The sequence below is a fragment of the Danio rerio genome, chromosome 2, assembly GCF_052040795.2.
Source record: "Danio rerio strain M-AB ecotype USA chromosome 2, GRCz13ab, whole genome shotgun sequence".
In the NCBI taxonomy this organism is placed as follows: Eukaryota; Metazoa; Chordata; class Actinopteri; order Cypriniformes; family Danionidae; genus Danio; species Danio rerio.
In genome coordinates, this window is record NC_141022.1 from 50926533 (window position 1) to 50939646 (window position 13114).

The window sequence follows — 13114 nt, forward strand, 5'->3', positions numbered from 1 at the left end:
ATTATACAGTTACTTCACAAGCAGTTAGCCCTGCTTTCTAAATATAACAAGGGCAAAATTTAAGAGATGTTATGGCTAAAACAATCATAAATGCTACTGGGGTGAGAAAAAAGATCTCGTTTTGAATTAGAACTCATTTACAGTATTGTTCTTGAAGTACTCAAATTTACTATTGTGTAATTTTAATCAATTGTTCAGAAAACTGTAAAGACATTAAGTAAACTGATCTTGATTTAAGAGTTTTAGAAATGTTTATCTCTACAACTCCTAAGTAGACAATCCTTTATTTTGCTGTCTGCTAATACACTGCAGGGACGACCCTCCTCAATGTATTCTGAATCCCAAGCTTATTTCAGCATAAATGAAACCACAGATAAATACATAATTCAAACAATTAGCCAACAAAGTGGCTCATTTGCATAAATTACACAGTGCGTTAAGGAGGGTAAATTCTCCCATTCCAATCAATTAGGAGTCTGGAGCATTCCATAATTAGAATCCCAGACGCTCCGAGTTTCAACATCGTCATGACGACGAGAATCCCTGCCCTTCAACAACAACAAAACAGCACACACACATCCACACGGAAACACATGCGTGCGCACACACATATACACACACACTCTAATGGTAACAGCAGACGGAGCGAGTGTGAGATCTACCTGACCTCTAAGTCGTTCCTAGCGAAGGAATGCTGCCTTAATGACTAGGAATTGGTTCTGCTTACAAACCCTGATGCTTGGGGCACTGCAATTAGACACACTTCAATTAATATGTCATGTTAAATAACTTTGTGCAGTTCAATTACTGTACATGAGCCGATGCTACAAATCCATAGATAGAGCTCTTTATGAAATAGGGCTTATGTATTTTTTAGGTAGGGGGGATCCTTTGGATATTTAGAAAAAATAAATATGTGCTATTGTTTGTTTTATAGCATTTCAAATATTATCACTCCATTTTTCATTCACTTAGTGAACAAGCGTCAAAGCCTTAAAAAGCAACAATGTAGCATTTGATTTGTTTACTGAAGATGGAAAAAAAAGTGTACTCCAAAAAATAAAAGGAGCACTTGTACAACAGAACACAACTCCAACACAATGTAGACAACGTAAAATAAACAACGTAATGTAAACGGCGTAACGTAAACAGCATAACATAAACAGCATAATGCAAACAAAGTAACAGAAACAGCATAACAAACAACGTAACGTAAACAGCATAACGTAAACAACCTAACGTAAACAACGCAACATAAACAGCTTAACGTAAACAATGTAACATAAACAGCGTAACGTACACAGTATAACGTACACATCATAACGCCAACAACTTAACGTAAACAACGCAACAAATAACGAAACGTAAACAACGTGACGTAAACAATGTAACGTAAACAACGTAACGTAAACAACATAAAGTAAACAACGTAACGTAAACAACATAACAAACAACACAATATAGCTCCAAGTGTTACCTTTATTTTTTGGAGTATACAATTTTTTTCTCTTTAAAAATCAGCCGTTTCAAATGTTATCCCTCAATTGAATGGGCATTATCAGTGGTAGATATGGGCCTACTGGTAGGCTCAGAAGGCTGTTATCATCCATCCACATGGTTAATCAGCTATAAACACATATGACTGCAACTGGAAGTTAAAAAAGAATTTATATTATTTATTAAATTTCCCATTAATTGTATTTTATTAACGTCTACCCCAACTCTAAACCCGACCGTCACAGCAATGTAAACACGGACCTGGATGTGGAGTCTTCTCTATTAGTATAGCTGATTAACCATGAAATAATTTATAACAGCCTTCTGAGCCAACCAGTAGGCGCAGAAGGCCCCTCCTGGCCCATATCTATCAGCTAATAACCACTGATTAGGTCCACTCAATCGAGTGATAACACTTGAATTGGCTGGAACACTAGGAGTTACATAGTGTTGTTTACATTGTTTTCGCTACGTTCTTTACATTCGAAGCGGGTGTAAAAATTCTCAAGTTTTTCTGCTTTTATCATTATAGTCATGTGTTTGGGTAAACACTTGTTTTGGTCCGCAAGTTACTGCTAAAATACATTTCTTTTAAACTAATGTTGTCTTTTAGTGCATTGTCACAAAAAAGATAGCATGTTTGGTTTCTCACATTTATTTTTAGACGATACAACAGTCTACTGATTTTTTTTTATTTTTGGTATTTCCAAAACTTAAATGTTTACCCTACACACATACAATGGAGGATTTTTTTTTAGAAATGGTGTCCTTGTGTAGAAAACCCTTTGAACTACAAATTTTAATTGTAACTTTTTAGAAATTATGTTATATATATTTAAAGATTCCTCTAGGTCCCAAAATGTACAAGATTTTTTATTTTATTTTAAATATCAGCTTCTAAGCATGAGTTATTGAATTATTATAATATAATAAACTTATAAATAGTAAACATTGCGTTTTGTCTATTACAAGTATTTTTGAGTTTCTTTGCAAAACCGCAAAAATAAATTGCCAAAAAAAAAATGTTTTATATAATATATTACATCCATAATCCTATTATGCTTCCAAGTAATTTTCCTGACTATTGGTTAACTTACACAAAATGTATTATATTAATATTTATTCAAATAACCCTGATTGTAAAACGTTGTTTTGAGCAAATGTCATTTAAAAAAAACATCTAATGACAATATTTTCATTTTAAATTTGCAAAAAATCAGTAGTTTGTAGATCAAAACAATTTTTCTTTTACACAAACACAAGCAAATTCATTCATTCATTCATTTATTTTTCTTCACCTTAGTCCCTTAATTCATCAGGGGTCGCCACAGCGGAATGAACCATCAAGCATGTCTTACAAAAAGGATGCCTTTTCATGCTGCAACCCAGTACTGGGAAACATCCATACACACTCATTCACACACTCGTACGCTAAAGCCAATTTAGTTTATTAAATTCACCTATGGCGCATGTGTTTGGACTGTGGGGGAAACCAGAGCACCTGGAGGAAACCCATGCCAGCACGAGGAGAACATGTTAACTCCACACAGAAAAGTCAACTGGCCCAGCAGGGACTCAAACCAGCGATTTTCTTGCTGTGAGAAGACAGTGCTAACCATTGAGCCAACATGTCGCCCCACAAGCAAATTGTCCATGAAAAAAACAAGGCTTTTTAGGATAATTCTGCTGTGAGGTTGTAAGTGAAAACTTGTTTTTAAACAAGAGCTTTAGTAATTCCCCAAAATATTCATCAGAAGAATGCATGTCATACAAGTCTGGCAGAACAACAACAAATGGCTTAATATTCATGTTTGGGGCGGACTATCCCTTTAACAAAAACGTTATTGTACCGGATCATATCTGCTCAATGGAGATGTGTTTAATCTGCGCTGCTTGTTTTCAAGAAAACTGACTGCTATTTTCTGGCTTGCGTTGCTGTTTTTTCAGAAAGAACCTCCTTCTGAAAAGCGTCTTCTGTCTCATAGCCTCGGGGGTAGCTCTCTATCTCAATCCCTCTATTTTTCTCCTCTCTTTTTTTCAGTCTGTCCATCTCTTTTATTGCATTTAATCTGTTTCGCGCAGCACTCAGAGGGCTTTGGGTTTAAGGACAGCGCCCAGAACGCTGTTCCTGACTAACTAGCGGATGCTTTGAGGCAGTCAGGAGCTCATTTTCTGCTTGTTAGCAGGTTGTGCGCAGCAGGCGAGCCGACAGATAACAGCTGATGAGTGTGTAATCACAAATAATTGTCTTTCACTTCTCGTTTCCATCATCCTTTCAGTCGTGTCCTACCTTTTCTCACACCTTCATGCTCGCATTCGCTGGCATTGACAAATATGCTTCTCAATGTAAAAGCGTAGACCTTCTGAAGAGTTTATGTATTATAGTTTAAAATACTTTGATGTGTATAGATTTTAGATTAAATATTTATTCTTTAAAATAAAAAAAATATTCTTACATGTTTCTTGAGCACCAAACTGGCATATAAGAAGGATCTTTTGAGATTGAAAATTCTGCGTAACCCTAGCAGAAATCAATTACAGTTCAATTATGTTAAAATAGAAAATAGTTAAGAAATAATGTTTTACAATTTTAGATTCTTGTACTGTATTGTTTATTTAATAAATGCAGCCTTGATGTGCATGAACGCGCTTTTCAAATTCATAAAAAAGCTATAAATAATTGTGATAGTTAATAATAATTGTAATTGGTGACCTTGGACCACAAAACCACACATGACGAATTTTTATTATTTGATTTATACATCATATGAAAGCTAAATAAATATACTTTTCAATGTTGTATTTGTTAAAATAGGACAATATTTGGCCAAGATTTAAAAATCTAGAATTTAAAGTCTCAAAAAAAATCTAAATATTGTGAAAATCACCTTTAAAATGGTTTAAATTAAGTTCTTAGCAATACAAATTGCTAATCACGAAATAAGTTTTGAAATATTCAAAGTAGAAAATGTACAAAATAACTTGATATGTCATGATCTTTACATAATAAAATGATTTTATCATAAAATAAAAATGTATCATTTTGACCAATACAATGTATTTTGCCTCTTGCCAAAATATGCTCAAGCAACATGCAGTAAGAGTGGTTTTGTAGTCAGATTTGTTCTACGTGAAGGCATATTTTCAAGACTCTACCTTTAAGACCTATCTGTGTATATCACTGTATTATTACCCATCATTCTTTGCATGTCAACTGAATAGCAACATCTCAATCACCAACATACCTGCCAACATTTGTCTCCGAAAATCTGGAAGACCGGTTGGGGGGAATACTACTGTATACCAAGGTTTTTCCGGGAGAAATAACAAATGGGAGGGTGGTGGAAGATGGGTCTGAAATATGGGAGACTCCCGGGAAAACAGGAGTGATGGCAGGTATGATCACAGCACAAGATTGTTGTCTCAGGACTATATACAGGGTTTCACCAAGTCAAATTTAAAACATTTTAACACCATTATGAATGAAATTTCAGACTTTCACAGGGAAACATGCTAAGGTTTTTTGTAACAGCCAAGGCTTTTTTACTTACCCGGTTAAAATTAAATTATTCATTAACCACATATTTTAAATAATGTCTCAAAACAAGCAAACTCTAGTTACAATATATACATATTATAGAATGTATATATTATACATATTATAAAAAAGTTATGCTGATAAAAAATATAAGTTTAAAAAACTATTATAAACTAAATGCACAACAATGCAAACTAAATAGAGAACGTTTAAACAAATCCTTTTGGAAGGATGTAAGGAAGATAAATAAACCATATTGGTAAATAGAGTTAACAAATTTTACTTTTGTTAAACTTATTGGGTAGCTTTGCATAAACAAAGAAAATTTAAGTCCTGTTTAAAAGTATTTAAGACCTACAACACCATATTTCAGTGAATTTAAGACTTATTGAGACCGTGCGGACACCCTATATATACTGTTTTTTCCAAAGCATTTACATGACGTGATACTGACCTGTGATGGGAGGCCGTTGCTGATGGAGGGGTTCACTGGGTTTGCGTGGCCCGGTGCGGCCACATATCCATCTGAGTAACCAGAGAAGCCGTGACGTCCAGAGGAGAGGCAGTAGGCCGAACTCCCCTCCTGGGCCCCCGGTCCACTGCCAAGCCCAGACTGATGCACTGAGGTGGGGGGAAGAGGCTGGGGCCTGTGCACAGTGCTGGGCTGTTCCGAGACTGAACAGAGAAGGGATAAGAAATTTAGAAAATTATTTGTGCTTAATAAAAACTAATGATAAAAGGCCTTTTGGAAGAGAGATGTTTCTAAGAGCATTTCAAAGATTTCAGATTTACAGGTGCAGAAAATATGGAGCCAGATCAGTCTCAAAAACAATACTTTTACAAAATAAAATTCATACATGCACAGCATAATTTACATTTATAAAATTCAATTTGGAGGTTCAAAACACGATTCAAAACAATGCAAATCAAATATGTTAATATCAAACACGATTTATAAATTCACAAATCTACTTCGTAAATTCAAAACACGATTCAAAAGTACACAAGTGAAATTCGTAAACTCAAAGCACGATTTAAAAATACACAAATCCAATTTGTAAAATCAAAACATGATTTAAAAATACGCAAATCCATTTTGTAAAATAAAAACACGAATTAAAATTACACAAATCCAATTCGTAAACTCAAAACACGATTTAAAAATACACAAATCCATTTTGTAAAATAAAAACACGATTTAAAATTAAACAAATCCAATTCATAAACTCAAAACACGATTTAAAAATACTCAAATCCATTTTGTAAAATAAAAACACGATTCAAAAATACACAAATCCAATTTTGAAAGTCAAAACATAATTTAAAAATATGCCAATCCAATTTATTTGGAGAAAATATTTATGATTTTTACTTTTGAATTCACAAATTGTGTGTTTACAAATTGGATTTTGTAAATGTGAATTGTGTTGAATTTTGTATTATTTTGAGACTGATCTGTCTCCATAGAAAATAATGTCAGGAAAGGACATTTATATAAAACTGAAACATTTTACTTCTAGAAAATATACTGCAACATAAAATCACCTATTTATGTCCTGCAATTCTGACTTTTCCCCTCAATCATAGTGAAAAAAATGAATATTTTAATATATAAACTAAGAATTGCAAGCAAAAGGGTCTGATTAGTGACATAAGAAAGTTAAAACTATTACTTTTCTATTTATTTTTTGTATCTTAAAATAAATGTGGAAAAAAGCAGAAAATGTAGTCCCATGAAGACCATAATGTCTTCACTATAAACATATTTTGGAAACAATGGTAATAATTTACTTAAACCTGAGCCCAAACTCTTGAACGGCAGTACATCACTCTGCTTTACACTTCTCACCTTGTGAAATAGACGATGGAGGATAAGGAGAGTCCGCCAGCTGATAAGGCTGTAGACTCGACATGGCAGAGGGAGGGAAACCACCAGGTATCAGGTGATTAAATGCCATAAGCTGATTGGCTCCCGCCTGCTTCCTCCAGCGAGCTCGTCTATTACTGAACCAGACCTGCAGGACAAGAAAACAACAAACATACTTTTATTAAAGGGCTTTTAATAAAATGTCCTGATCCATATAAAGTGGTTTTAAACTATAATGAATGTCTTTCTTCAGCTGAACACAAAACAAGATATTCAGAAGAATGCTGAAAAAATCAAGGCGAGGGCTGTTTTTTCCAACAATCTTCAGATTTTCTTCCTTTGTGTTCAACAGAAGAATAAAACTCAGATTTGGAACAAGTAGAGGATGAGTAAATAATGACCAAATGTTTTATTTTGGGAGAAATCTCCCTTTAAAGGGGTGGTCCACTACAATCTCGTATTTGAAACTTTAGCTGATGTGTAATGTGTGAAAATAAACAACATCTCTGAATGTAAGATGCTCAAAGTTCAACACAAAGGGAGACATTGGCTTTTACAAAGTTAGCTTAGCAAAGCCTACAGCGAACGGCCGCAAAAAATACATCCGGGTTAGTGGGATCACAAACACTGTAGGCTACTTTAATCTTAACAACAGCACTGCAAGACTCCAACATTACCTGTAGATTTCAGTTTCACTTCTGTCTAATTGGCATATCGTTCCAATTTCATATAAATAAATTGATAAAAAGGCTATAAATGATCTTCACATACAATGTAGTCTAATGTATAAAGATGTGACCTAATGACAAGCTCATATTTCCAGTTTGACTCAAATATAAAAAAACAGTAATACCGGATGGTCAAGGTAAGGAAATTTGAACATTGGCTGGTTATGTATTCGCTTAAAAATTTATTATGGATCTTTTTCAACCTAAAAATGTTATAGACTGCACACTCAGAAGATCTAAAACCATACCCAGACACACAAACACACACATACAAACAGTGTCGAATTTATAGACCTTTTTCATGGCTGCTGCATGGAGGGCGCCATAGCGACCAGCGTCTTCCGGTAGAATGCTAAAAACTTCTGTTTACAGCGTGTACAACTGGTAATTTGCGCTCCGAAAATCAATTTCAATAACGTTTTTAATGGATAACAGAGTGTTTTTGTGACACACAACTTAGAAATGTGTCTGTTAAAGCCGTTATAATCTGTCACATGTGGTTCAAGCGCGTCAGGAATACGAGAAAAACGTTCTCCTAGTTCACGTGTCTGCCGTCAGAAATACTGTGTGTTTGTGCGTTCCCGGCCTGTCAGCTGTTAGCTCAGCGGCTCTTTAACACACACACACACACACAGAGAGAGAGAGAGAGAGAGAGAGAGAGAGAGAGAGAGAGAGCAAACCAGAGTACTGGCATGAAACTTAACAGGTATGAAAGTCGTGCAATTTACAAAAATGACCAATAAAAGTCTGTTATTGATACTCTGCTGGCTGTTTTGCTGTTCATTCTTATCGCGAGCCGTTTGTGTTTTATTTCGTGTGTTGTATTCACCACGGTTTGCGTTTTTCTGTCATTTCGAAATGACAATAGCCTATATTTTCACTTTGTCACCGTTAGTAAATCAGTGTGTCAGTGGCACAGTACAGGCTATGTGTGTGTGTCAAACATTTAGGTGAATTACATTTGTTTGGGCTGGTTATATATTTGAAATAAAGAGAAAATGTTGACTTTAGCGATGACAAGGCTTCATTTAAACTGCAGAAAATGCCGTGGACTTCCGGTTTATTGAGGAATCAGATATGAGCCTGCATTATTATTCCTATAAGAATGTGTTTGTGTGTGTGATGAGTCTCGGTTTACACAGGCACTCTTTGTGTGTTCAGTAGCTCCGAGCTTGTTTGGTCTGATTGCGATCGAAACATCTGTGCTCATTAAAAAGCCATGACATCATGTCACGGGTTCTGCTTTAATTGGGTTAGAAGGACTTAATAATAGAGTTTATTAAAAGGTTCTGTTTTGGGGGGTTTTCTGCGACAGAATACTACAGTAATAACAAGAGGTCAGACGCGGCACAAAGAAGCCTGTGTTTATGCGGCAGTGTCATGTGACTTCAGGGCAGGGGTGCAGGGCTAAATGCTGGTAAATTTAGTCCCACACTGTAAAACAACATTTATATTCTCTTATTGCTGATGAGATTAACAAGAATGAGTGTGGAGTGATCATTTTTGCAAATTGCAGGCAAAACAATGTACCAATGTTGATATGGTCACATAATGAGCAAAACAGAGTACAAACCAAATTCCGGAAAAATAGGGGGGAGGTTTTGTAAAATGCTAAAAGATTAGGAATGTGTCATTTCTCTTTAAAGGGATTGTTCACTGAAAAATCTCTTCACTTGTTCCGAACTTGTTCATCTTTCTATCATCTGTTGGACACAAAATAAGATATGTTAAAGAAAGCTGGAAACCTGTAACCATTAACTTCCACAGTAGAAAAAATAAATACTATTGAAGTCATTGGTTGCCAGCTTTCTTCAAAACATCTTCTTTTGCGTACCACAGATGGTAGAACGTTGTCAGCTTTCTTCAAAATATCTTATTTTGTGTTCAACAGATAATTTAAAAAAATTTTATCATGCATTGACAGCCCCAGTCCTTGACATCATTCCTTTTACAAATAAAAGAACAAAATTGCACTTTTGTATTACAGAAGGACACTTGAAATAAAATGTAATTAAATATATACAAATATAAAATTAAATACATAAAAATATAAAATTAATTTAAATAAAAGAAATTAAAATAAAACAAAATAAACTAAATATTTTTTTTTTATTTGATTACAATTTAAAAATATAAAATAAAAGATAAAATTAGATATATAAAAATATAATAAAATAGAATAAATTAAATTAAAGTATACAAAAATAAATAAAATAAAATAAAATAAAATAAAATAAAATAAAAAACCAAAATGCCACTTTTTGTATTTCAGAGCAACAAGTTTTGAAATTAAATTAGATTAAATAATCAATAAACCAAAAAGAAATTAAAAATACTTGGGTGGAAAAACTGAACTTTGAGTTCAACAGATTAAAGAAACCAATAAGGGTTTAAAACCACTTAATAGTGGGTAAATAGTGAGTACATTTTCATATTTGGGTGAACTTGAACTCCCTTTAACCTTTAGTGAAACAATAAAAGTGCAAAGAAAAGGTTTGCAATATTTTAATTGACCAAATACATTGTATTTCTAAAAGTATTTAACACCACAGCATGTCATATAAGGGCTCAAAGGTTATGCACTTTCAGCAGAAGTTGCCTGCTTTGCTCTACTCAGACTAAGGCTGGTCTTAAATTGTATGAGTATTTTTGTAGACAGAATTTTCCTCCTTCATTAAAAAAAAAAATGTCAACACAAAAACACCCTATAAAACACTGTCAGGAGCATGCCAAAGCAACAGGAGGCGATATACCTCTAAATATAAAGTCATGTTGGCCAATCAGAAGCTTCAAAAATGGTTATTATCAGTTCTAGTTGGCTGTCAACATGACACATCGGCTATTACACAGACACGCATCTTGTAAACAACAAAAACTGTGACTAACAATAATGCCAGACAAACAAAACAATGCTAAGACCAGGCAAAAACTACACAGGCTACGCAGCTACACATACCCTAGCATTTTTGAAAACCTTCACCCTAACAGGGGATTTTTATATCTGATATAATATTACATAGTGATATTACTTTGTTACCTAGCTGGGGACTATATTCAGGTGCTGCTTAATATCACTGTGTCTTCTGTAGCCATGATACTGCAGCAAAGTTCTTTGTATACTACACCTGAATATGAAAGTAGTTTCTAGCCATATCGACCTAGAAAATAGAAACTTTTCGGTCTCTTGTCGGTCTCAGTACATGATATAACTTTAAAAGATTCAAGCTTTTAATAAGAAAATTTACCTTTTCTTGAGTGAGATGCTAATGGTCTAATCCAATTCAATGATTTGTGCTAAGCTAAGCTAAAAGTGATGAATGAGTTCAGAAATAGTCAAACTAAAAGTGCAAAAAGTATTTCTTTAAAGAGAATTCAACTCCAATTTACAAAACATCCCTACTTTTTTTTAATCGGATTGTAAAAGGGTTTGAAATGAAGGCTTGTGTTTTTATGTACCTGCACTCGTGCCTCTGTGAGTTTGGCTCTCTGGGCGAGCTCTTCTCTGGTGTAAATATCAGGGTAATGTGTGCGTTCGAAGGCTCTCTCCAGCTCTTCTAGCTGCTCGGCTGTGAACGTGGTCCGACTGCGCCGCTGTTTCCTCTTTAATGGTAAACCAGGCTCTGAGTCCACATCTGAGCCCTCATCAGAGTGGCTTGCTGCAAAGTAAAAATGAAATGAGATTATTATAAGTCAAGCAAAAACCTTCATGTTAATTCAAATTGGGTCCGTTTCTCATTTATATTGTATGGTTTTAGAACAGATATATAGTTGCTTATATAACGTGAATGCTGATTATTTTTAATGACATTTTTATCATGCATTGACAACCCCAGTCCTTTTACAAATAAGAGTGTTTTGTAAAATAAAACAAAATTAAATTAAACTACATTAAATTGAAATATAAAATAAATAAAAAAATTAAAACAAAATAAAAATACAAAATTAAATTAAATTAAATAAAGGAATTTAAAATGAAATAAAAACAAAGAGTAAAAAATATATAGTAAAATAAAATATAAAATATAAAAATTGTAAATAAATAAATTAAATAAAAATAAAAAAATAGAAAATAGAAAATAAAAATAAAATAAAGTATAAAATAATAAACAAAATTAAAATAAATTTTAAAAAACTTAACATAAAAATTGTTTGAAAAGTATTAAGAATTATACCGTAAAATAATATAAACAAAAATAAAATTAAAATTAAAAATGTAAAAATATAAAACAAAATAAACAAAAGTAAAATAAAATATAAAAAATAAAAGTAAAATAAAAATGTAAAAATAAAATAAATACAAAAATATAAAAATATAAAATAAAAAACAAATTTAAAATAATACAAAAAAATTTAAATTAAATAAAATTTAAAATAATAAAATTTAAAATAAAATTAACAAAATTTAAAATATGTGGAAATGTGGAAATAACAAAAATAAAAAATATGAAAATATAAAAATAAAATAAAAAATAAAATAAATGAAATTAAAATAAATTAAAATTAAATTAAAATGATAAAATAGAACATTAAATAAACTAAAATTTTAATAACAATAAAAAATAAAATTAAATAAAAACAAAATTAAAACAAAACAAAACAAAAACATTTCATTAAAATTGATTGACCAAAATGCCAATAAGATTGCAAATTAAATTAAATTAAATGATAAAAAACTAAGAAAAATACTTGGGTGGAAAAACAAGACAGAAAAGTTAATTTATAAATGCAATTCAATAACCCACCTGCAAAGTCATTCATATATAAAATCACTAAATGTACTGTCATTTCACATTGAGTTCCCCAAGCAGTAAAGTCCAGCATCTCTAATGTTGACTCTATTTACATACATAAACGCACTCATACTCAGGTATTATTTGTGGTAAAGTTGAAACGGGGTGAGAGCTTCTTTCGTAGTTAATTCAGCAGAAGAGAATGTTAGTGTGAGTGCTCTAAAGCTCAGGGAATCTGTACCCAGAGGAGGGGGCCCTATCAAATGATTAGGCTCCTCAAACTAGCGTGACAGCCAGCTATTGTCCAGTAATACGCCTCGAAAGCCCCCATCCAAAACTCGCCAACGCCACATCTGCTTCGTCTGACACTGGCCATCTCCGTTCTCTTGTTTGCTCACTCTTCCATTTTCACCCCATATGGTTGAAAACAAAAAACGGCGAAAGACGCACAGACTTCGGAGAGTGAAATCGCATCTGTAGACACTAAAATGTCATTAAAACGTTCGCTTGAGTTTCAGCAGAATTTTACGCACGGCAATATTTTCCTTTAATAATAATTTCTACTATAACTACTACTATTAAAATAACTACAGTTTTACTTTTTATTTGGGGGGTGGTGCTAAATAAACCAAGCTATTCTTCTAAAAATATGAGGTCAATAAGGGGGTTCTTGCAGCGATGCCACAGAAGAACCATTTGTGGCTCCCAAAGAATCAACCAATGGTTCTCAAAAGAACTATTCCAGCCTACAAAT

General features: G+C 33.1%; 1 protein-coding gene across 4 annotated transcripts in view; it reads right to left on the reverse strand.

The window, feature by feature from the left end:
- Positions 1-13114, reverse strand: part of pax3a (paired box 3a) — a 58954-nt gene that overhangs the window by 13049 nt on the left and 32791 nt on the right. For all 4 annotated transcript variants that reach the window (XM_087238785.1, XM_087238784.1, NM_131277.2 and 1 more), the window contains exons 5-7: positions 11087-11286; positions 6885-7050; positions 5490-5710 (exon numbers count right to left, since the gene is read on the reverse strand). In XM_087238785.1, the coding sequence (XP_087094911.1) occupies positions 5490-5710; positions 6885-7050; positions 11087-11286 (587 nt within the window). The remainder of the gene's footprint in view (positions 1-5489; positions 5711-6884; positions 7051-11086; positions 11287-13114) is intronic.